Below are 23,939 nucleotides of genomic sequence, written 5' to 3'. Positions count from 1 at the left end.
GCAGGGAGAAAGGCTGCCTTGTCCTTGCCGGCTCCTTGGCACGGGGAGGAGAGCCGGGACGGCCCCTGGCTGGCAGGCTCAGCCCCCGCCCCGGGAGCCCCTCCGGTCCCTTCCAGGGGGGTCCCTGGGGTGCCATGTCCCCTCAGGTGGGGTCTGCTTGGTACTCTGTCCCCTTGGGAGGGGTCTGGGGGGTGCTCTGTGCCCCCAAGGGGTGTTTGGGGGGGTCTGTGGGGTGCCCCATGCCCCCAAGGGGTGACTGGGGGGGGTCTGTGCAGTGCCCTATACCCCTGAGGGATGGCCGGGGGGGGTTGTGGGGTGCCCTGTCCCCCCCAGGGGGGGTCTGTGGGGTGCCCCATGCCCCCAAGGGGTGACTGGGGGGGGTCTGTGCAGTGCCCTATACCCCTGAGGGATGGCCGGGGGGGTTGTGGGGTGCCCTGTCCCCCCCAGGAGGGGTCTATGGGGTGCCCCATGCCCCCAAAGAGTGCTTGGGGGGGTCTGAGGGGTGCTCCGTAACCCCAAGGGGTGCTTGGGGGGGTCCGTGGGGTGTCCCCTGCCACCAAGGCATGCCTGGGGGGTCTGTGGGTGCTCCATGCCCCCGAGGGGTGCCTGGGGGGGGGTCTGTTCAGTGCCATATCCCCGGGGGGGGAGCTCTGTCCCCCTGGGGGGGGTCCGTGGGGTGCCCCGTGCCCCCGAGGGGTGTTGGGGGGGGTCCGTGGGGTGCCCGGCTCCCCGTGACCCACCGGCCGCACCACGCCGCTGCCCGGGGTGCTCGGCGCTGCACAGCGGCGGGCGGGGCGGCGCCGGGGGCGGGGCCCGCTGTGACGGCGGCCAATGGGAGCGCTCCCCGTGCCGCCGGCCGAGCGTGCGCCCTGCGCGGCCGGGACCGGGCGGACCGGGCGGCGAAGGCGGCGGGAGCGGGAGCGGGAGGTAGGGCCGGGCCGGGCCGGGATGGAACGGGATGGGACGGGACGGGACGGGATGGGGCCCGGGCAGGGAACCGGCTGCGGGGACGGGGCCCCGCGGGGATGAGCGGCGGGGGACCGGGCTGGGGCGGGCCCCGAGCCCTGGGATGGGGATGGGGATGGGGAAAAGGATGCAGGGACCGGCCGTGGGGTCTGGGACCGGCTTTAAGGTCTAGGACCGGCTTTAGGGTCTGGGACCGCGCCTAGGAGCGGTCATGGGGCCTGGGGGCAGCTGTGGGGTTTGCTTTGGGACTGCCCGTGGGGTCTGGGGCCAGGTGGGGGTGCAGGCAGCGTTGGGTACGGGGCGGAGGACCCGGCTGTGGGGTCTGGCAGCAGCGGTGCAAGCTCTGGGGCCGGGGGCAAAGGGGCCAGGGAGCGGCTGTGGGGTGGGGAGTGGGGGGCACCGGGGCAGGACTGGGGGGCCCGCGTGGGGTGGCATAGCCGGGTTAGCTCCGGGGCAGCCGGTTTTGCTGCCTGCCTGCCTGCCCGCACCAGGGCCAGCGGGCAGGGGTGTAGGGGAAATTAAGGGACGAGGAGGAAGCCCGGGGGGAACGAAGGGAGGCCGTGGCCCGGCGTGAGTGTGGCAGGCTGCCGTCCCTCCGGGGCACGGACGTGCCCCAGGGCATGGAAACCCTCCCCGCCAGCAGGCAGGTCCTGCCTGCGCTGCCAGACACATGGGGCGGCTTTTGCTCCGGAAGGAGGTCGGGACCGCTGGCTGCAAACCACCCTGGTAGGATGGGGGTGCAGACCGGAGGGGTTTCGGGGGTCCTCGCTGCCCCGCTCCGGGTTTGCGACAGCGCGCTGTCCCCGTGCGGGATTTCGGGAAGCGTCTGGCACGGGGCTGACGTCGCTGAGGCCGTGCTCGGCTTTGCCAGTGTTTCTTGTTCTCGGTGTCACCTTCCCGGTCAGAGAGGGGGTGGTTTGCAACCGGGATCGATGAGCTCTGGGAAGTGAACCCAAGGGATACGGGAAAGAAGAGGGGGCTTTGCCTGGCCCCGGCAGCTCCTTTGGGCTCTCGTTACCGCTGGGCATCACTCCCGGGCACGTGCTGTGGAAGGTGGCTCCTGGGCATCCCCTCCCCGTGGCAGAGGTTTGTTCCCTCTGCCCCGTCCCAGCGCGGCAGCGAGCAATAAAGTAGGTCAGGCGTTGGCCCGTGCGCGGCACCGCGGCTCGCCGGGCCCCAGGAGCAGGTCCCGTGGCCGGCGAGAGGACGCCCTTGAAGGTAGCGGGCAGGGGGCCGGGGGGCTTTGAGGGGGTCCCGCTCAGCCGGTGGCGGTGATGGAGAGACCGCAGCAGGGGTTTGTGTCCCTGGGGTGTTTGCTGCGGCCCCCCTTTGCCACCGGGATGGGGGGGGGCTTGGATGTGTTTGGCACCCTCCTGCCTTGCCCTGGGCTCCCTGCGATGTTCAGGGGGTCTGAGACCCCCAGGCTGTTCCTCCTTGAGCCCTTCTCTTCCCGAGGGGCGGCTCCTCCACCTCATTTCTGCCCTAAAACGGCAGCGAGCCTGTGCAATTCAAACCCCTGCCCGGCTCTGCCTGCAAACCGCTTCCTGCCTTTTGTTTGGCAGCTGGGTAAAAGTTGAGGTCCGGTTTTCCACCCTGGGTGCGCCCGGCTCAGCCCAGTTTTGGGAGAAACCCCAGGGGCGATTTTGGCACTGGGGAGGGCTGCGTGCCTTGGCACGGGCCAGCGATAATCGGCGTGCTCCGGGCAGGATGGCTCCCGGCAGGACGAAGGGACGCGGGGAGCACTCGGCCGGCACGGAGAGGGAAAGGCAGCCAACATCCCCGTCCTGGGATGTGGTGCTGCCGGGACAGGCCTTTGCCACCGTGGGCTGTGTGCCAGCGCCTGTGTACCTTGTGGGAGTCACTGGCCACCCAGATATTCCACGTGGCCGCCGGGGCTGGTTGCTGCTCCTGGGGCTGCAACGGGGCATTGCGCAGGGAGGACCCCTCTGGAAGGGTGGAGACCCCTCTGGAAGGGTGGATTTGGGTAGGGGGGAGGCAGAGGAAGGTGTCCGGCTCTCGCTGGGGGTTGCTGAAGAGGCAGAGGTCCCTCACGTGCCTCTACCGAGCAGGGTGTTACCAGCACCTCGCCAGATGAGCTCGCTGCCCCATTTTGGGAGGAGAGGGGTTAAGCCAAAGCATCCGAGCTAAGCCCTGGCAGGAGGAGGGTAAAACCTCCAAACAAAGCTCGCAAAGTGGTGGTAAGCTTGTAAAACCCGCGGGAATGTGGGCGCCTTCGGAGGGGGACTTCAGAGGGGGACGGGGTCCTGCCAGGCTCGGCCTCGCCGCCCCGAGCAGCACCGTGCCTCGCAAACCCGGCCCCAGGTTATTTTCAGAACAATTGGTTGGCCGGGCTTCAAAAATGTCTTGGGCTTGTTTTTGGAGGAGACCGAAATCTGCAAGCCGTCAGCACGGGATGAGCGTGGCGAGGTGCCGGAGCGGCCGGCGGGAGCGCGGCTTGGCCGGGGCGGCAGGTCCCGTGCCAGGGCAGAGCTGGGCTGGATGGGGCCCCGTGCGCAACGGTGCAGGAACCGTCCCGGGGCTGCAAACTGCTTCCCCCGAGGAGCCCCCGGGAAGGGGAAACCACGAGGCAGCGTGTGCCCAAGCCCCCGGGGGGGGAGCGGAGCGCTGGGCCGGGAACAGGATGGCTGCTGGGCGTACGGAGGCGGCGGATAGCGAATTTTTTTCTCCTTGTCCTTGTGAATTCCAAATTTGCCGTCCACCTTTCGGTGACGCTTTTCCAGGAAGGCAGCCCGGGCCCCGCTCCAGCCTCTTGGGTGCTGCCCAAGGTGGATGTGCGGGTCGTGCCTGGCCTCCCACCCTCTCTCCGAGCCCCTTCCTTTGCACCCAATGCATGCTGGTGGGGGAACCCCGGCTCCCCCCGGTCTCTGCCGCCCCGCTTTTATTGATTCCCGGCTTATATGAAAGGAGCGGAGAGGGCAAGGATTGATTCTAGGCAAATACTATAAAGGCACCTACAGTTGCAGCTGGGAAGGAGCCGGTGCGTTGCAATTATTGTAGTTAAAGTATAACCTAATGAAAATGCCACCTCTGGCCCCTGGGCTCCCATGTCCTCCGAGCGCCGGCGTGGGTGGGCAGAGGTCCCCGAGGGGTGCGTGTCCCGGCCCCGGTGGCACGAGGGGGACCCGATGTGGCATTGGCGTGGCTGGGGGCTGGTGCGTGACTTCCCCGCCCCACGGAGAGCCGAATTCGGCAGCCGGCGTTGGTATTAACTGCGCTGGGGTTTGCTGGCTGCGCCGCTGGCGGAGGCACACGCGCAGGATCCCCATCGCAGCCCTGCCTGCGCGCTGCTGCCTGCCTTCCGACCACTGGCTGCTCTTCCCCAGGGACCCCGAGGTGCTGCGGAGCTGGAGAGGTGCTGCGGAGCCGTGTCCCAGCAGCCCACCCCTCGGCACGTGGCTGCGGTGAGCTGGGGGAGTGGGGTGCTCGAGGAGGTGATGCCGGGGGCTTGGTTGAGGATAGAGGAGAAGCGGTGGGGCTTGTATCGCTTGTGAAAAGATGTCGAGTCCCCCCCTCGGGATCTGGGTGCTCTCAGCACTGTGCAGAGTTGTGTCCCACCCGGCCTGGGGCTCCCTGGGGAAGAAATCTGCCATGTCCTGAGGGAGCTGTGGGGTGGAAGAGCAGTGGTCGGAGCCGCTGGGGATGCTAAAGTTCACGTCAGCGCGTGGCTTCTCTTCCAGCATCCCTGAGACACCATGATCCCCAGCGCAGGCCCCCGGGGCTGCTGCCTGCTTGTGCTGCTCTACCTTCTCCCCTGCCCGCGGGTCTGGGCGGGCAGGGATGCTGCGGGACCGGCGCTCTCCGCAGCCTCCTTCCTGCAGGATCTCCTCCAGCGCTACGGCGAGAGCGAAACCCTGAGCCTGAAGCAGCTCAAGGCCCTGCTGAACCGCCTGGACGTAGGAGTGGGACACGCCAACGTCTCCCAGCCGCCACAGCAGCGGGTGAACCTCTCCCGGGTAAGGCAGGGGCTCTGCAGACCCCCAAAGCCTCTTTGCAGAGCTGGGGGAGTCTCAAGGCACGTGCCTCTCTCTTCCCTTCCCCAGTGCTTCAGCTCCATTGAGCTTTTTGCCATCCACAACCTGAGCGAGGGCTCCGCCGTGGGGCACAGCGAGTTCAAGGAGTTTTGCCCCACTATCCTGCAGCAGCTGGAGTCAGGGGCGTGCGCCTCCGAGAACCTGGAAAACGAGGAAAATGAGCAGACGGAGGAGAGCAGACCCAGCTCAGCCGAAGGTAAGCAGGGAACCAGGGGGGCACGAGCGCTGCCCGGCCCTGGGCACAGCTCGGGGACACGAGGCACGTCGGGACCTGCGGGACAGCCAGTTCCCATTCCCGGCTCCGGGGCACAGGCAGAGTCTGGCAGGGACAAGAGGAGGCAGCTTGCCTACAGCAGCTGGGAGTCCTGACGGGTTTTCCTCAGTGCAGCCTGTGCTGTGGGCTGGCAGCGTGGTTTTGCCCCTGATCGCACACGCCGCAGGTCAGAGCTGGATGATGGGGACCTTGCTGCAAGTCCCCGTGGGTGGGAGGGGGTGGCTTGGCACCGCTTTAGGCACCCGCTGGCCTCCAGCCACCAGCGGATGCTAAATGAGCTTCCATGCATCCAGGTCCTGACGATGCCCAAGGGCTTGGATCGACTGCCCTGAGCACAGCACTGGTTTCTCCCATGCCATGAGGCTGGGGCTGGCTCGGGAAAGCCTCTCCCAAGTAACCTGGTGGCTTCGTTTCCACCTGCCCTGCAACAAAAATGACGGTTTGTGTCACAGTTGAAGCGTCCAGAGTGAAAGGAGAGACGCTCCGGTGCACTGAGGCCGGCCCCGGCGTGGGGGCATAGACCCAGAGCGAGCCTTTTCCTCCTGCCCGGATCCGGGGTCTTGGGGTCCTCCCCGTCTCCCCACGCCGAGAGCCTCGGTAATGTCTGGCCCTCGTTTCTTCTCGTTCCGCAGTGTGGGGCTTTGGTTTTCTCAGTGTGTCGATGATTAACGTGGCCTCCCTGCTCGGAGTCTTCATCGTACCGTGTACCGAGAAGGCCTTTTTCAGCCGGGTCCTCACGTTTTTCATCGCGCTGTCCATCGGCACGCTGCTCTCTAACGCGCTCTTCCAGCTCATCCCAGAGGTGCAGTAGAAAGTCCCTGCCTCTCTCCCGTCTCCGAGGGCAGCTCTCCGGGTGCCCTGTCTGCCTCCACCCTGCCGAATCGAACCGATCCCTCCGTCACCCGAGGCTGAGGGCTTGTCTCAGGGGCTCCGCAGGGCTTTTCTCGCCCCTCCGAGCACCAGGAAACCCTCTCGAGTGTGCAGGCAGCGTGGGGAGGCTGTGCCCTCCAGCCCTGCCGGTCCTTGCAAGGCTGCTGGCCAGGTCTGAGGTCCAGGAAGGTGCTGGGAAAAGCCGTTTGCTCCTGTCCCATGGGCTGTGTCTGCTTTGCAAGGGAGTTTCTCCCTCGGAGGGATGTGCTCAGCCCTGCTTCGTGCAGAGCTGCCCGGCTCTGAGGCCGCTGAGGTGCGGCAGCACTCGTGGTGTGAGCGGAGGGAGGGACCTGCGAGGCGGAGGAAATATGGGTATAAAAGCACAGAGAACAGCCCGGACAAGCACCAGCTCCCTCCCCAGTCAGCCAGCTTTTACAAATGTTTTAATTGCCTTTCCCCCCCTGCTATTTACAAGACCGATGTTCCCACAAGGATTTATGCTTACGTGAGGTTTCCTGGTGCTCTGATGGGCCCAACAGATGTATCGCAAATTAATTATGTTGTAATTGCACAGTTCCGGAGTTGAATAAATACACCCACGCGCTCTCAGATTGGACACCTTTGAAACATGCGTGCTTCGTTGGCCCCCTGGTCCAGGCAGCTTCACAGAGCCCTTCCCCATCTCCTGGGGAGGAGACGAGCTGGATCCGAGCTCCTGCACATCCAGCCTTAAAACTCTGCATTTAAGGTGCAACTTTCCTTCTGAGCAGAGCACCCTTTGCTGCCGCCGGGTTTTGCCTCCCCGGCGTTGCCCGCTTTGCTCTCGGGCAGCGAATGCCTCGTCCGTGTTGGTGGGGAGATGTTTTTTTCAAGGCTCCTTTTCAACTCCAGAACTGCGACTTTTATTTGCCGAACATAAAAACTAAGCACCTGTGTTTCCTGATCTGCCAGGAACTGAAATGACTTACGTACGCTCCACCCTCACTGTCAGTCGGAGCATCCCAGTCCCAGCTGGCTTGCGGTGACCAGCCGCATCTCTCCGGGCTGCAGGATGAGGATGAGGATGGAGCGTACGAGATGCTCAGGGGACCTCGGCGCTCTGTGGCTCTGGAACGGCTACCCGATGTCCCGCGGGGGCTTGGGGAGCCGAGCTGGGGTGCTGGCTCTGAAACAACCTGGCTGCCAAAACTCAGTTTCATCCCGGTGCTAAAAGAGAGCTGCTTGCTCCAAGGGAGGGCTCCTCTCCTCGAGCTCCGCAGCGGGGTTTCCCTCCGACCCTTCCCAAAGAGCTGTTTCCAGAGCCGCTCAGCAGCAGGTTCACCCCTCTTGAACCAATGCCAGATGAACAAGCAATCACTAATGAATGTCCTCTTCTCTCCCCCCCCCTCCCTCCCTCCTCTCTCTTTCCTTTTGGCGTGGATTCCTTCTCCTCCCTCCCCTTCCCCACGTTGATCTCCCTTCCCTCCGACAACCTCCCCTCGTCCGATTCCCCGGGGTGGGTTTGGCACGCACGCCGCAGTCTGGGGTTACGGTTTCCTCTGCGTGACCGTCATCTCCCTCTGCTCGCTGGTGGGAGCCAGCGTGGTGCCCTTCATGAAGAAGACCTTTTACAAGCGGCTGCTCCTCTACTTCATAGCTCTGGCGATTGGAACTCTCTACTCCAACGCCCTCTTCCAGCTCATTCCCGAGGTAGGGTGAGGACCGTCGGGTCTGTCCTTTTTTCTCTCTCGGGGGCTGTTTCTCTCTCTCTGGGCGCTCGCTGGCTGGAGAAGGGGAAGGCGGCGTCGGAGGGGAGCCGAGAGCGAGGTACGGAGGCTGGAAGCCCCTCGGGACCGCAGTCGGAGCTGGCATTTCACCCCTCTTTGGAAGGGAATCGCTCCAGAGAGACCTCCAGTCTGCTTCAAGCAGAGCAGCGCTGTTTTATTGCCCTTTCTAGCCCTGCAGGCAGGTCACCTTTATGCCGAGACAGCGGAGGTTTCTAAGCCTGCTTTTAGCATCCCTGCCCCGGTGCAGGATGGTGGATCCAATGCCTTGGGGCACAGTCGGCTTGGCTGGGGGAACGAGGGAGATTAAAGGTGCACGAAGGCGTTTTCTGAGTTTTCCCCCAAAGCAGCTGCTGCTTAGAGAGAGGTCAGAAAGCAGCGGTGTTACCCCAGAGGTGACAGGGGCATGGGCAGACGAAGGACGCTGCTAGAGACTGTTCCTCAGTCCTGTCACTTGTCCCCTTTTGCCTGCAGGCGTTTGGATTCAACCCTCAAGAAGCTTATTACGTTTCCAAATCCGCCGTGGTGTTCGGGGGCTTCTACCTCTTCTTCTTCACGGAGAAGGTCCTGAAGATGCTCCTGAAACAGAAGGACCAGGTGAGGCTGAGCAGGGGCTGCTCGGAGCGTTGCTCGGGTGGGAAACGGCAGAAATGGCAGGGGTGGCTGACACCCGTGAATCCCCCCTGTCCCATAGCATCACCACGGGCACAGCCACTACGGCCCCGAGGCTCTGCCGTCCAAGAAGGACCAGGAGGAGGGGGTGACCGAGAAGCTGCAGAACGGGGACCTGGACCACATGATCCCACACATAACCAGCGAGCTGGAGTGCAAGACCCCCTCCGGGGATGAGAAGGTTGTGGTGGGCTCCCTCTCTGTCCAGGTTAGTGCCCCCTCCCGCTCCCGTGGGGTTGCGGGTGGGCACGTGGAAAAAAAACCTGCCTGTCAATGAAAAAGAGCAGTTTTGAAGCCCATTGCACCTCCTGTGAGCGGTGGAAAGCAAACTGCTCGGGTCAAGCCTTGGGTGGATTTAATGCATGGAGGGGTGGGTTTCCCTGGCCGGTGGAGGGAGCAGTGACCCCCCCAGACCAGCTGGGTGCTGAGCCCCCGCTGTCGGGGTGCCCTGGCAGGACCTGCAGGCTTCCCAGAGCGCGTGTTACTGGCTGAAGGAGGTGCGGTACTCCGACATCGGCACGCTGGCGTGGATGATCACCCTCAGCGACGGCCTCCACAACTTCATCGACGGGTTGGCCATCGGGGCCTCCTTCACCGTCTCCGTCTTCCAAGGGATCAGCACCTCCGTGGCCATCCTCTGCGAGGAGTTCCCGCACGAGCTGGGTACGTGAGTCCTCGGGGAAGGGTGCTGCGAGGGCTCTCAGATCTGCCCCTCTTTAAGGCTAAACCTGCTGCTTTCCCGGTCCTACCCGTTGTTTCTCGAGAGAAAGGCAAACGTGGGGTGGAATAAACAGAGTAATGATGGGGGGGAAGGCAAGGCTGTAAACTACACTGAGTAATCACAGCTCTAAAAATAACGAGGTAATATGATGTCTGAGCTTTAAATTTAGACGGAGACATCTGAAGGAAAAAAAACCACCACCACCTCGTTGGTTTGGGAGGGGGGAGGCGGGCAGCGGTTTGGGTTTGAATGTCCGAATTTATGCGTGGGCAGGGCCGGGAGCTGGCAGGCAGCTGCTGCGGTCAGCGCTCGGCGCCGGTGGGCACGGGGAGCCCACGCTTGACCTCATGCAAAAGCAGGCGCTGAATACGAGCACCTCGGTGCTGTCCCAGTGCTGCTGCCCGCCCAGTGACAGCCCGCTCCCTCCTCATCCTCCCCGTCCTCTTCTCCCACAGGGGACTTTGTCATCCTGCTGAATGCCGGGATGACCATCCGCCAAGCGCTCTTCTTCAACTTCATCTCCGCCTGTTGCTGCTACGTGGGCTTGGCCTTCGGCATCGTGGCCGGCAGCCACTTCTCTGCCAACTGGATCTTCGCTCTGGCCGGAGGGATGTTTCTGTACATAGCGCTGGCTGACATGGTAAATGCTGAGCCCGGGGGGCTGCCGGGCGCGCGGTCGGGACCTTGCCAGGGTTGTTTTTTTTTTTTGCCTGGAGGCAAGGCAGGCACGGAGAGCACAGGGGGGTGTTTGCTCTGTCCCCCGGCAAACGCAGATGCTGTCTGTAGTGGCCGGCGTTGGTCTCCGCTTTGCTTTGCCCCCTGGGCTGGTGACGCGGTGACCTGGTGAGAGCCCCGGGCCGGGTGGTGAATATTTGCCAGGACGGTGGCACGGGGTGGGAAGCAACGGGGAAGGACGAAGCCACTCCTGACGCTGAGCACTGCCATCGCTCTCTTTTTTCCCCCCGCTCCAGTTCCCCGAAATGAATGAGGTCAGCCAGGAGGACGAGCAGAACGGCAGCACGCTGATCACCTTCGCCATCCAGAACGCGGGGCTGCTGACGGGGTTCACCATCATGGTGCTGCTCACCATGTACTCCGGCCAGATCCAGATAGGGTAGGACCAGCCCGTCTCGCAGCCCTGTTCCAGCTTTTCCATTTTTTTTGCGGGGGGGAAGGGGTATTTCTTTTTTTTTTTTTTTTTTTCCTTTCCTTTTCCTGCTGAAAGCATACGACGGTACCTGTGCAGGCACTGACATCACACTACGGAAGAAGAGGCATTGCTCTTAGAGCTATTCCATAGACTTCATTTTATTTTGGTTTAAGGCTGATGGGAGCTTAATCCCCTTTGCCGTAGGACCGAACTAACCGGAGGATCTCTTTCCAGTGTCATATCCCTTCTCTCCTCCTGTCTCCTGGGAAGGATGGAGTTGGGAGACAGGAGCTCCTCTAGCCGTGTTGCTCCCCCTCCTTGTGCTCAGTGGTGCGATGGGACGTGATGCTCTTCTGACCCCTTTGCAGGGGGTGCGTGATGGGGGGCTGTGGGGTACAGGGCTAGCGCTGGACGCGAGCTGCCTCCGCCTGCTCATCTACCAGGGAACGGATGCGCAGGGGATGAAAAGTACCACCGCAAAGAAGGGGAACGGGGACCCACCGTGTTTGACGGCATCACGCAAGGAGCTGGGGTTTCCTTCCTGCCTGGGGAGGTGGTATCCCACTTCGGGAGCGCACAGACTAGGACAGACCCTCCTTCTTCTGCAAGAGTTACCTACCAGCCAGTCCTCGTGGCTGTGCTCTCCAAGCACAGAGGGCTGCCGAGGAAGAGGAGGCTTGAGGAGCACGACTCATGATTTGAGCATCATTCTTGCTGTCTTCAGAAACATGTCTCTGGAGCCACGTCTGGTTTTGCTCCTGTTCTGCCTTGGCAGCCCGGACAATGCCCTGGGAAGAGCAGGGTGAAGAGGTTGTTTTTTTTTTTTTAAAGCACATTCTGGGCATCAGCGCTCGGAGCAGAGGACACCAAACCGCACCCCGTGTGGATCGGACCGACGGACGCTGCATGGGGCAGCGGCTGGGAGAAGGCTAGCAGGATGCCCTTACCTCCCTTAGGTTCCTGCTGCTGTATGTGGGGGGGAAAAAGACCCCTTCTTCTTCCATGAGGGCAGCCATGCAGCGATGCTGGCGAGAAGGGCACAAGAGCAGCGCGGGGCAAGGGCAGGGCCGGCACGGTGAGCCCCTAGCCGGCCACAGGCTCCCCAGCCAGGGAAGCGGTCCTTACACTGTGACCAAGCTCACGCCGACACCTGGGAACGGACACCGGTTTTTAAACACCGATGCTGCTGAGTTGCTGAGGTTCAGGGTGGGGTGGAGGGCGTGTTTTTAAAAAAAATAGACTGTGAACCTCTTTAGGTTGTGTGTTTCCAGCCTTAGGGAGTAGCCAGAGAAGGGTGTTACAGGCACTTCACAGCTCTGCTTCTGGGCTGGCTTTCCCCAGATTCACTAGGTGAATTGAGTTATTATCATATTGATAATGTTGCCCACCCCACCCGTGTCGCTTGAGGTTCCCTTGCACCCCCTTCTTCCCCCAAACCTTATCCTGCACCCGGTAGTGGTGAGTTTGTGGCCACGCTGACAAGCGGGAGCCGATTTAGGCGGCTTACCCTAGCGGGTATGGCGCCGGATTGGGACGAAGGAGAGGTGCGGATGGCTTTGAGAAGTGCTTCGGTGTACGTGCCGGGGATGGCTTGTCACCCAGCGTCTTCCTTCGTGGCCATGGGTCTGTGTGACAGGGTGACGGCCATCCTGACACCTCGGCTGGGTGCTGCTCAGCACCGGGGGCTGGAGCTGAGGCTCCCCACACCTTCCCTTCCACCTCTGTTGGAAAGCAAAGCGGAGGGTGTGCCGGGTATTTTTCCTGCCCATCGCAGAGAGACAAGGGACCTCAGCCCTTGGCATAGCCGGGGGCAGGCTCAGTACCATCCGGTAGCATCGTACCCTGGTTTGATCGCTGGCTGCCAGTACCTCACTGTTGTTCCTAATTTGCCTTAGGTACCAGCTGGATGATGTTCCTTTTAGGCTCCTAACAGTTCTTCCTGAGTCCCTAGGTTTCTGCCTGTTGAGATGTGGCATCTCACGGATCGGCATCTCTGCTCTCGGTGGCTTTGGCTAGGCCAGGCATTGACTTTGTCCCCTTGGCACCCAGGAGGCTGTTGGCTTTGTCCCGCACCCAGAAGGTTAAATATCAACATGTTGAGGAGCAGGGAACCTTCTTGGGAGCACCCTTCAACCCAGAGGTACCACACGGTCCTCGGGCCGCTTGCTGCCGCTGGTGATGCCTTCAAGGAGAGATGGGCTCTGCTTTATCCCGTGCAGCGTCTCGTTCGTGTGGACGGTCACTGTAAGTCACCGCTCCCTCTGCGGCTGGTCCGTGGGACAGAGCCACCTCGAAGCAGCGTGGTCTGTCCTGGCTCGGGCACCCACTGCAGCACCTCGCGGTCATTACCCCTGCTTTAGGTTGCTGCTATTTTTCAGTAGTCAGGAGGAAAGTGGTATTGGAAACTCCCTTTCCCTGCTTGAGAGAGCTGCAGCCCCATCTGACCGACTTAATGTGGAAAAACTGAGTCCTTTGAATGGCATATGTGCCCTCTCTCCTCTCTCAAGGAAGTATTTGGAAAACACTGTATCGCTGGCGGCTCTCCACGGGGCAGAGGGCAGCCGTAGCACTGCCAGGGCTAAGTCGCGGCTGGCAGGAGCGGTTCAGCGGTGCGCACAGATGGAAAAGCCTCTGTGTTGGAAGCGAAGGGGGGGAAATCTTGTTGTCTGTCCCCTGGGGACCACGAGGCGCTTGCAGACTGTGGCTGGGAGGTCCTCTGCGTCCCCGAGAGCTGGAAACGTGGCAAGGACTGACGCTTGGCTTCCTCGGAGCCGGTATGGGCCCCTCGACACACGGTGGGGATCGTGAGTCCGTTGTCTTCTCGTTTCGAGTTTAACCCTGTTTCTTGCCAACTGAGTTGTACTTTGAGAAATCTGCCTGCAACCCAGAGATTTGGGGTGTGGGGGGGTGAAACCCCTCAGAGAAACAAGGCTCTTCGCAGAGAGGGACCCTCCCTCCGCCGAAGGACCGGGGGGAGAGAGCTCCTGTCCCTGGCTCGGGCAGGCTGGTACCCGCCGTCAGGGAAGGGATGGGGCAGGCGGGAGGACGAGGAGGGAAAGCGACCCAAATCGATCTTGTTATGGATTTTCATCCGTGTTTCCCTTCCCGTGTCCGGTTCGAAGCTCAAGTCCCATCTCAGTATTTCAATAACTCAGGTGTTGTAAGAGATACGCGTTGAAACAAAGAACATAACTTATGTCACGTGAATTGTAAAGTTATTTGTAAAATTCCATAAATAAAATATATTCTGTAATGATGGAGGGTTGCAAGTGTGCTCTAGCGGCGGAAACCTCCCCGTGGCCAGAGCTGGCTGGGGTGTGAAGGGGTGGGAGCTCCGCTGGTTCAGGATTTTTCCAAGGGGAAGGGTTTGAGCCGGGCTGGGTGATGCAATCCCGCTTTTCCAGCCCCGATTTCCAGGGCTGTGCAGTGCGGCGCGCCCGACGGAAGATGGCACTGACACCCCCCCCCCCACTCCTGCCCGCGTGGCACGGCGCTCCAGGAATTGCTTTTAGAGTCAAAAAGCCCTTTTTAATTTTATCTTTGTAATTTTTTTTTTTTTATGTATTTCCATGCCTTGATGTTTGGCTGGAGGGAGGCTGAGGTTTCGGGTCTGTGGGATGTTGTATTCCTCTCCAGCTCACACGAGGGAGCCTGACTCAGAGCAGCGTTATTTGTGTCCTTGCCTCCCCACCCTGCATTAGGGGAAGGAAGGGGGGAAAAAAAAAAAAAAGCCTATTTTGCTTTTCTACTTCACTTTTTTTGCCTTTTTATATACCATTACCCTCAAGCTGCTAGCTCCGAGTGGCAAGCACAATTTTTAGAAATGCTGTTGCAGCTAAAGAAAACAAATCTTGAAATTCTGTAGTGGTTTTTAAAAATAAATGCTATTCTAAGGAAGAAAGGTTGCAGCATGCATCAGACTTGCTTGCTCTCCTCCTCAGCGCTGTCTGAGTGCTTCCAGGGGGGCTGTCAGGCAGCAGCGCTCCTGGCCTATGCCTCAAGGCTTCAGGTGGGCTGTTTTTTGCTGCAAAATCCTCATGTTTTGATGAATGCCTCTGTCCTTAGCTACCCACCTCTGCAGAAAGGTTAAACCCAGCAAGCTGTGCTGGCCGGGGTCACCCTCGGCCCTCAGACCAACTCAAACCCTTCTTGCTATTTGCAGTGGGAGTGTTAATGCTTGTCTGTGCTTCCCCATACGCTGCAAGCTGTCGGGCTGCGTGAATGCTGCGCACCCGGTGCCTGAATTCCCGATCTGCGCTGCCAGAACGGTGGCGTGGAGGTTTATTTTTACCTGCTATGTCTTCCCCCCTGAACCAGGCCGGGGGGCAGAGGGGAGGCCACGGCAGAAGGGTGCTGAGGGGTGACGTGCTCCTCGGGCTCATGGAGAAAAGGGGCGTCGCGCCCCTCTTCTCACAGACCTCCCGCCATGTTGCCCCCCCGTCGCCTAGCAACACCCCCTTCCCCTCCAAGATGGCGGCAGGAAGGAGCACCCACGTGACGCCGGGCGCAGGCGCAGCACCGCCCCTCTCCCCCCGCCGGCTGACGCGCAGGCGCGGCGCGGAGGGGCGGGGCGGGCGCGGGGTGGCGCATGCGCAGTAGCCGTTGCGGGGGGGTAGAGGGAGGAGGGCGGTGTGGCGGCGGGGGGCGGGGGGAGGGGAGCGGAGCGCCGCGGAGCCGCCGCCGGGGCACCCAGCGGATCCCCAGCCCGCCGCCGGGGCCCGCTCAGCCGCCGGGAGCACCCCGCGGCCCCCCTCTTTTTGAGGGGAGCGGGGCGGGGTGGGGGGGGGAAGAACGGGAGCGGCCCGTTGTGGGGCCGGCGGCACCACCACCATGTCCGGGCGCGGCCACAACAAGCTGCCGACCACCGAGCGCATCGTCAAGGGTGAGGGGCCGGGGGCGGCGAGGGCGCCCCCTGCCTGCGCGGGGGGCGCGCACTGACGGGGGGCGCCTGGGGGGAACCCCTGGGGTAGAGGATTAGGGGGGGGTCACGCTGGGTTAGGGGGGAGCCTGGTTTGGGGGGGGGCATCCCCGGGCTGGGGGAGCCCTCGTCGGGGCGGGGGAATGCCTGGAGCGGCGGGGGGGCTGTTCTGGCGGGGCACCCCTCCTAAGGGAGAGCCCTGGGAGGGGGGGAGGCCGGGGGGGGCACCGCTTGTCTGGCAGAAACCTCTGCGGAGGAGCCTGGGGGGGCTCCTTTGGTCTCGGGGGGAACATCTCTGTTCTAAAGAGAGCCGGGGGGGGTATCTGTTTGAAGGGGGGGGGGCATTTTTTGCCCGGGGGGCACCCCTGCTCTGAGAGGATGAGCAATCCTGCTCCCCCCCCGCCCTTCTCTGGTGCAGGTCCTCACCCTGGTGCAATGCAAGGATGGGGGGTGCAGTGTGGGGGAGGTGGGGGTGATGGGCTGGGGGACCCCCCAGCCCCATGGGGCTGTGAACACACGGGTAGCAGGAGACCGCTGCCTTGCAGGTGGTGGCAAAGCAGGGGGGCATCCCTGCCCTGCCTGGGGGGGGGGATCCCCATCCTGGGGAGAGCCCAGCTCCCAGAGGAGGGCACGGATGGTGGGCTCGGAGGGGAGCGGTGCCAGCCCAGGGGGGCAGCCGAGGCAGGCGTTGTGCTCCTTCACACCCACGAGGTCCTCGCCCCCCAGCCTGGGGTGCCAAGACCCTGCTTTGGGTGGAAGCGGAGGTTGACCTGGCCCTGCTTTGCATCTCTCCCTGAGGATTGGGTGGGGGGGGTGAGAGCCCACCCTGCCCTCATTCCGGCAGCTCCCTGCCTGCTTGCCTGTGTCTTGCCTCCCCCAAAGCCCTGTTTGCTCTTTCGATGCCCCGAGGCGGGTGCCAGCTGGCCCCCTCTTCAGGACCCGTTATAGTAGGTACTATTTTTGAAAGAGCAGAAGACACCGAAGCAGTTAACGAGGAGAGAAATACGTTAGCTGAGAAACTCCTGGATTAGGAGGAGGCTCGTATGATGTACATTTCGCTGCCCTAATTGATCTAGTGCCATTATTGTACCCACGCATCGGGGAACATCCACTGCGCGCCTTCGCTTGCTTAAACTTTTGCTCAGCACCCACCGCTGTAGCCGAGAGGCACCCAGCTGTCAAAGTTATACAATCACCCGGTTATTAAAGCTTCTCGCCCGGATGGCTTGAATCATTGCAGGCAGTCGTGCTGCCCCGAGCCGGCTGATGAAAGGAGTGGTTTCCCAGGAATAGTTCTAATACAGGGGTGTGGAGGTGTGCCCACGAGAGATGCATGCTGCCATCTCTACCTTCTCCTCTGGACGGGTCCAAGTGATTTTTTTAGCCTGTCATGTGGCCGATCACATGTTTAGATGTTAATAACCGTGGCCTCAAATTAAGGGAAAGTGGACTAGGGTGGCAGCCTGGACTTTGAGGCCCCTCAGGCTTGGTTAGCTCTGCGCTGCCCGCGGCTGTTTTTTGTGGGTTGCTTTCAGCGTGCCGCTCAAAATAAGGCTGGAGAGCTCATGGATTTGGGGGACCCGGGGTCTTCCCCAGAGCCGCGCGTGTGGCTTGGTGATTTGTAGGTCTGCAGGCAGCCCGAGCGGCCGGTGCAAACCGTAAATCTCCTGCTAAATCCCAGGCAGCTGCATGTGTTTAGGTTGGCCTTGTTCGGGGAAGGTAATGTCAATGCAGCCATTATGATTCAGCTGAGTCGTCCGTACCGACACGCTGTCCCTGCTGCTCGGGCTTCCAGATCCCGGGAAACCCTATCAGCAATCCTGCCGACGTTACCGACGCCGCTCGGGGGCTTGACAACCCTGCCGCATCTGGATGGCCTCGGCTAATTTTGGTAATTAGTTCGTAGCCAGGTGGGGTGGAGGCTCGTAGCGTTGACTGGAGCCTGCTTGCTCTGGGCACTGATGCTCCGAGAGCCACGGGAACTTGTCAAGGAGAGCGTTTGATTTCCCCCAGGTACGCTTGGGACGCTGATTCAAGCGCCTCTAGAAATCTGGGGAGGAATAGCTTCTTCCGTGGCTGTGATTATTGTTTAAAGGTGGTGACATTGTTCGCGGTTATTAATAATTTAAACCTGAAGATAAAAGCTAATTTTGTTCAATTGGAAATGCCTACAATTAAGTAGGATGTAGAATTTTAACTATGTTTAACCTATATATTTACATCTCTAGAGCCCTGCAGAAGTGTTAACTATAATTATGTTTAGTGAGGAGAAATAGTGTTTCCATTTGCCTCAGTTTTGTGCTGAAACTTGTACTCAGGTAACTTCATGTTCATTATTAAAATCTCTAATTTTGGGGTACGTCAAGAATTGCTTTTTAGTAGCCCAGTTCTAGCAGCAAACCGATGGCTGATGTTAGCTGAGATCATTAATGTTCAAACTCGGTGCTCTCATGAGAGCACTTGGGGTGGTTATGCTGGAAATCTGAGTGATTAGCTAGGTCCGGTTATCTACGTTAGCGGAAAGATGGGCTCGAATCAACTGATGGATCCACAGCCTATGAAATACCCATTTTGCAGGCGGGCGGGCATGATGCTTTGGGCTGCTGCAGTGCGCCTGAAGCACGTAGGTTGGATCTCGAGCTCAGGACTCGGGCACGGTGGGTGCCTTCCCCCCCAGGCCTCCTGAAAACAAACCTTTCATTTCACAGAAGTGATCCTGCTTCGTTCCACCTCCAGCGGATCACGCCTGCAAGGTGTGACGTCCTCTGGGAAGCAACGGCAGCGGTAGGCGTAGCTGTGTGCTGCGAGGATGCTTTCCAAAGACACGTGAGCATGGCTGAATGGTGGAAACCCACCCAGCTTACTGTGTTTGCAGTTGCATCCATGAAAAATTCTTTAAAAAAACAGGCTATTGGTATTTAGACACCTGGCTGAGCCAAAGCAAATAACCTAGGGCAATTTTCTAGATGTGTGTATTAGTAAAATGTTGCACCGTTACAAAGCTGGTGAATGAGGAGCAGCTAGGATCTGGTGCCCTCTTTTTGGCAGCCGTTGTGTGTTTGTCAGTAGTCAGTGTGATGTGCCGAATCCACGTACCGTTCGGTAGTGCCTCTGCTATGTTTTATGAAGTACTGTTGGGTTTCTGCTTTTCTGTAGATGGGCAGACTGAGCCATCGTCAGTGGGTTGATGTTGAGGAATTGTGCGGTAACGGTAAAGCTGGGACTGGTGCTGAGACTACCTAGCTAAAGGTGTCCTGTAAACAAGTGGGTTTTCCAAGTTTGCGCTTTGCTGTCCTTTCATAAGCACTTGGGCTTTTTCAGGCACCTTTCTGCATATCTGGTTTGTTTTTTCTTGGCTGGAAGACATTTAAAGTGTGTGGCGGGGATGTAAGACCCCTCACGTGATGCTCTCTTACATATCAGCTGTCTGGTTCGTGGTGTGAACCTCCCAGATATGTTGTAGGTCATCTGTTTAATACCTAATTAAGGTTTCTGGGAGTGAAGGAACGACGGGGCAACCTGAGCACGCTTGCCCCAGCAATATCTCATACCACGTGTTTGTTCGGCTTGAGTGAAGTCACACTCGAACCCAAAACGCTCGACGTGTGCCTTTGTAGCGTGGCGGAGATGCTGCTAGAGGCACGGAGTCCAATCCCACGGGATTTGTTCAGCGAGGCTCCCGGTGCCTTCAACAGAAGCCGTGCCTCTAGGGAGCCAAAAACCGGCGTCAGATCAATAGGTGCCATCTTCAGAGGCTTTGGAGAGCTTCCCCCGCGCTGCTGCCAAGTGGATAGGGTTCAGAGGGTGTGCTAGTTTGTCTTGCTGGCTGAAGATGCTTTCAGTTTGTGAAAAAAGTGTAACTTTCTTCCTACCTTGTTTTTAATATAAACTACTACTCTTGAAATGCAGTTGAATGGTTGAGCATTGGGCTTTCTCCAGTTGCAGTAGGCTGGGAGCTGTAGAGAATTTTTATAACCAAGCGCACGCCGATACAAAAGTCAAAGTAGCTTTGTAATTGCATGCGAAGCAAGGGAAAGCTTAGGCAAATCTTAAATACAAGGGAAATTGTGGTTGTTGAAAAGAAGAAATATGTAGTACCATCACTGTGATTGCTATAGGTTTCATGTTTGTCTTTTGTAATGCTTTAATTGTTTGTCTTGTTTAGTGTTGCCATTTTGTAGCTAATAAGGAATACTTGGGGGGAAAAAAGTGTTGCGAAAATGGCTAAAAATGGAGATAAAGGCCAAGGTGCACGCTCTCAGACCTCGGGCTTGCCAGAGGAAAAGTGCAAATACCATCTGAGTCAAGATGCAGCGGTGGGATCTCTAAAAAGCAGGTTGTGTCATAGTACAGCAACTTGTCTGGACAGAGCTCAAGAAGGTCTTGAGTGTAGATAGCGCTTAAAGCATGCACCCCATAGGATCTCTCCGAATTACTGGGGAATCTGGTATTTTGGGGGTCTTTCTTGCAGGAAAGATGCTTCGTTATTTGTAAATGGGATGTACTAAGAAAAGGGGCAAGTTTCTGGCTGCGCTGAGCCTGGGTGTTGCAGAATTGGTGCTGATTTTGCCAGATCATGTGGCACTTCATCCAAAAATGAATCAGAAGTCAAATGCAGTGCTAAGCGGCACTTCTGCAAACATCTTAGGGTAATGCAAGCTGTTCAGCTCTAATATGCTTCATGTAGCCCTCGTCTGCCCCAAACAGAGCCACTGGTACCCCTTTTTTTGGTACGAAACTTCCCAGAGCCAGGTCTCTCTGTAGCCTGTAACAGAGATGCTCTGCTGCCATGTTAATTAACAGAAATGCCACCGCTGGTGGCAAAACCTAAACCCCAGCGCTAGCCTTGGCTACTAAAACCTGTTTAGAAAAATGCGATAAGGCGTCAGGGAAAGCAGACTGGGCTGTCTTTTTGTTTATTTCCCCCAAGAATAACACCAGATGCTTCAGATCGGCGCTGGAGGTGGCACAGAGAGGAGAGAAGGTCGTGCCCCTCTGGAGTCCCCTGTGTTTAATGTGGTTTTTCTGTTTCCCTGCTATCTGGGTATCAGCCTGAGAAAGGTGAATCCCATTCCCCTCATTCAAGGCTGTGCCAGCTGCGTGGAGGACCTGTTCTGTAGCAATTAGGACAAATGAGCTCCCATTAGCTTGGTACCATGCTGAAATAGTATTTTTCATTTAATAAAAGAAGGCGGAGCTGGGAGGAATTTGTCTCCCCTAGCTGCAATGGTGTTGGTGCTCGTTTGGTTGCATGGGCAGGAGAAGGCAGGCCGTTCCTTAGGAAGTAGGGCAGGGTGCTGGCTTAAAATAGCAATGAACGCTGGGCTGCTTGTGATGAAGGGAGCTATTTAGGTAAATCCTGGGGTCTCGGTGGGGGCAGAGCCTCCTGCTAATCTAAAGATACTCCTTGGAAACCTATATTTGTCCGGGATCTTTCCTAGCTTGGCTGGTTTTCCAGGTGTTCCCTGTTTGATCCCTTGCACTTCTCTGCAGATTGCATTGGGATGGCGGTTTGCTAGACGTACAGTGCATTAATGTCTTGGATGGTAATGGAATTAGACATCATTAAGCAGCGGGAGTGAGGAAACAGGCTACGTAAAGGCATCAGCATTATCCTATAATGCAAGACTTGGCTCTGAATGGCTCTTGGAGGCCAGTCTGCCAAGCTCGCGGTGCCGAGGACACTTGAGAGCCGGGTCAGGTGTACTGCGAAAACCCTTCAGGGCAGGGAGCTTGGTGTAGGGGCAGAGGGAGGGATGGGGAGCAGCTCTGCACCCAGAGCATCTCTGGTTAGGATGGCACGGACCAGAGGTGAGATGGAGGACGAAGGGTGGGTGCTCAAAAGCAGTAGGAAAAAGAAATCTCAGCATAGCTTTTAAAGATTTCGCTGGCAGGGAGAGCAGCGTCACGCTATCCGGGCTGCGCTCTGACTTCAGACCTCCAGCTTCCGAAGCAAAACCTCGCTGCTGTCTCTAGCTGCAGCATCTCCAGCTATGAAGCCTTAATAGGATCTCGATGTGTTTCCATGAGGAGCAGAGGTGGATGTGAGCGTGTTGAGTAATGCGACCTCCTCCAGCTGGGAGCCTGGGTTCGCCGCCGGGAGAGGGCTTGTGGGGTTTATCTCTCCAGAGGTCTACATCAATCTCCTGGCTTCTGAGTGCTTCCCCCCCGTTAGTGAATATCTTTGCAATGGTGGTGGCTGTAAGACGCGATTTAAAGCACTTTCCCTGCTCCAAGCAGAATCTGGTGAGAGAGTGCAAGGATCTCCCCCGTGTAAGACAAGTGGTTCAGGGTGAATTTCAGGAAAACAGTGTCGACAGTGATCCCAGTAAGATTCTTCGGTTCCCTAGCCTGCTCTAGAAAACATTCCCTTTTATCAATTCCTGAGGGGTACAGAACGTGGTAAAATGGCTTCTCAAACAGCAGTGAGAATATTATCCCAAAGGTGATGTCTTGGATATGTATCGCAAAGGTTTCGCGGAGGAAGACCCTGAGCAGAAGCGCAGAGGACTGGTTTTGCTGTTTCAGCGTTAACTGGGGGCTCCTGTCATCGAGCTCCATCCCTGGCACTGCGAAGCTGCTCTGAAAGCATCACTAGAACTTATTTAGCCCCTTTATTGGGCTACTTACCCTTTGGTTTGCAAGAAAGCTGCTCTGGCTGGTCTCCAGTGTGGCCGCTGGGAAGATTTTAATTAGTTTGCAGCTCCCTTCAGACGGTCTGCACCTCTGGGTGGTTATAAGGTGATATGTGGGTATAAATGTCAAACCTTGGAATAAGTGCATTGCAAGAAATGTTTTACCCAGCGCTATTTTGATCCAGTGCGAATGCAGCTCAGGTTGAAGCATTAAGGCGTGATCTGGGAAGAGAAGAGAAACTGAATCCCCTATTGTGTGTGAATTGGTCTTTTTTTGCTGCAGTGGTGATTGCAAGTGCTCAAATTCTCATCTATCGATGATGTGACCGCATTTTGCTATATGCGATGAAACAGTCACTTCTCCGAGGGCCTGAAGGCTGGGCTCTGCATGCTTCCACCACGCTTGGGCTCCAGCCTGAGTGTTTCTGGGTGTTATTTTCTTTAGGTTTCCTACGTGGTGCGGCCGATTCCTGCCTACAACGTCGTCCTGAGCGAGGTCTTGAAAGTACGCAATGTGCAAAATTGTGTCTGCTTAAAGTAGCTTTAAAACTGGAGCCAGCACCCCCTCCCCTGCTGCTGCTGGTGGTGGGGTCAGATTTACATTCACCAGCAGGTGGGGGATTTGCCTTTGACACAAAGACCCCGCTGTTCTTGTATTAATGATCTATTAGTGGATGTGCTGGCAGCTTGCTAACCTTGTGAAACAGGTGGTGAATTTCCCTGCCTGCTGACATCTAGGAATCCCCTCCCGTCTCCTTTGGTGAGCTCACTTTTTTTAAGTAGCTGCAGCTGTTTGCTGTAGACCTCGGCCTTTTTCTTTTCCTTTTTTCTTTTTCACTCAAGCTTAGCAGTGACCCCCTCAAGTCGGCTGAGAGACCATCCCACCGATGGACCTGTTGAGAGGAAGACGCCAGGTTTGCTGTGGGCCGGTGTGCTGTTGAGTGCTTATTTCGTAGGAACACTTATATTTTTAACTGCTGGAAAGTCTATAGAGCTTGAGGGTCTCAAAAGAGATTTTTTTCTCCAGGCTGGTATTGAGGGCTTATATGCTCTCCTTGACAGTAGCTGGTGAGTTGGCACTCGGTGATGTAAGGAGCCCGTGTCCCCAGCAGAGGACTTGGCTCTGGAGAGATTGTCTCAATGACAATCCCAGGCAAATCCGCATCAGTGCTGGTCATTAAGAGAGAGACCTACGCATAGCAATGCGGGCGCTGGAAACTTGACGGACCTTGCAAGCAAGTACAATTTTAATGTCTGCGTTGCTCCCGAGGAGGCTGAGGAAATTCAGTGCCCACCGAGGGCGTTTTTGAGACAGTCTCTGAGCCACAGAGCACTTTGGCAAGAGCAAGACTAACGCTGCAGCGTGGATCTGGGTCTCGACTGCGGCCGAGGTTCGGCTCTGTTTTCGGTAGCGGGGCAGGAACCCCAGCATGAAGAGCCCATTGATGCGGGGGAAGGTTTGCGGACAGCTCTCCTGGCTGAGAGCTGGGTGGCTGATGTGCCGTGACAGTCTTAAGTCGCCTCTGTTCTAATTAAATACTCCCAGTTTTAATCTCACCCGGCTCCTTGAGAAGCATGGAGAGGGAGCAGAGTGCCAGCTCCACCTTGTGGGTCAGCAGCCCGGCGAGGGGCCATCGTAGCTGCCTCTGGGCTTGCCTACCGTGGCAAACCTTGGCACACAACTCTGTCGGTGAGCCCTCCTTCAGGAGCAGTGGTTTACTTTGGCAAAGGCACCTCTTTTTTTTCCTGGACTGATAACACTATTTACTATCGTGCTAGATGTTTTGCCAGCAGAAGAACAGTTTAAGGATAATTACCTTCTATCCCGATTCAAGATTTTAGGAGTCCACAGTTCAGGCAGCTATAAGGTTTTAGAGGCTGTGTGGCTTCTGAAATGCACAGATGGACTTTGATTTAG

General features: G+C 58.2%; 2 protein-coding genes across 7 annotated transcripts in view; both read left to right on the top strand.

The window, feature by feature from the left end:
- The first annotated feature begins 4,625 nt into the window (after positions 1-4,625).
- On the top strand, positions 4,626-14,180 carry SLC39A14 (solute carrier family 39 member 14). Of its 2 annotated transcripts, none has more exons than XM_075174548.1 (7): positions 4,626-5,214; positions 5,925-6,094; positions 8,400-8,522; positions 8,620-8,805; positions 9,053-9,260; positions 9,774-9,958; positions 10,290-14,180. In XM_075174548.1, the coding sequence occupies exons 1-7, from the start codon at positions 4,680-4,682 to the stop codon at positions 10,434-10,436; spliced, it is 1,554 nt and encodes a 517-aa protein (XP_075030649.1). In that variant the 5' UTR covers positions 4,626-4,679; the 3' UTR covers positions 10,437-14,180. The 2 variants fall into 2 exon arrangements, with proteins under 2 accessions (XP_075030649.1, XP_075030648.1); XM_075174547.1 differs by lacking the exon at positions 5,925-6,094 and adding an exon at positions 7,682-7,851 and having other exon boundaries at positions 4,665-5,214.
- Positions 14,181-15,132: 952 nt separating this feature from the next.
- Positions 15,133-23,939, top strand: part of PPP3CC (protein phosphatase 3 catalytic subunit gamma) — a 38,353-nt gene continuing 29,546 nt past the window's right edge. For 2 of the 5 annotated variants that reach the window (XM_075174778.1, XM_075174776.1), the window contains exon 1: positions 15,136-15,350. In XM_075174778.1, the coding sequence (XP_075030879.1) occupies positions 15,299-15,350 (52 nt within the window). In that variant the 5' untranslated portion in view covers positions 15,136-15,298. Of the gene's footprint in view, positions 15,351-23,939 lie in introns of all 5 variants that reach the window. The other 3 variants (XM_075174777.1, XM_075174774.1, XM_075174775.1) reach the window with 3 other exon arrangements.

The sequence above is a fragment of the Calonectris borealis genome, chromosome 27, assembly GCF_964195595.1.
Source record: "Calonectris borealis chromosome 27, bCalBor7.hap1.2, whole genome shotgun sequence".
NCBI classification, from domain to species: Eukaryota; Metazoa; Chordata; class Aves; order Procellariiformes; family Procellariidae; genus Calonectris; species Calonectris borealis.
Note: the sequence above shows the minus strand (reverse complement) of the source record. Positions and strands in the feature narration are given on the sequence as shown.

Bases quoted from the DNA above. Each gene is read 5' to 3' on its own strand.
- SLC39A14 (XM_075174548.1), top strand. From the start codon at position 4,680: ATGATCCCCAGCGCAGGCCCCCGGGGCTGCTGCCTGCTTGTGCTGCTC. The intron at 6,095-8,399 runs GTGCAGTAGAAA...TTTTGCCTGCAG, and splicing joins TCTTCCAGCTCATCCCAGAG to GCGTTTGGATTCAACCCTCA. The intron at 9,959-10,289 runs GTAAATGCTGAG...CCCCCGCTCCAG, and splicing joins ACATAGCGCTGGCTGACATG to TTCCCCGAAATGAATGAGGT.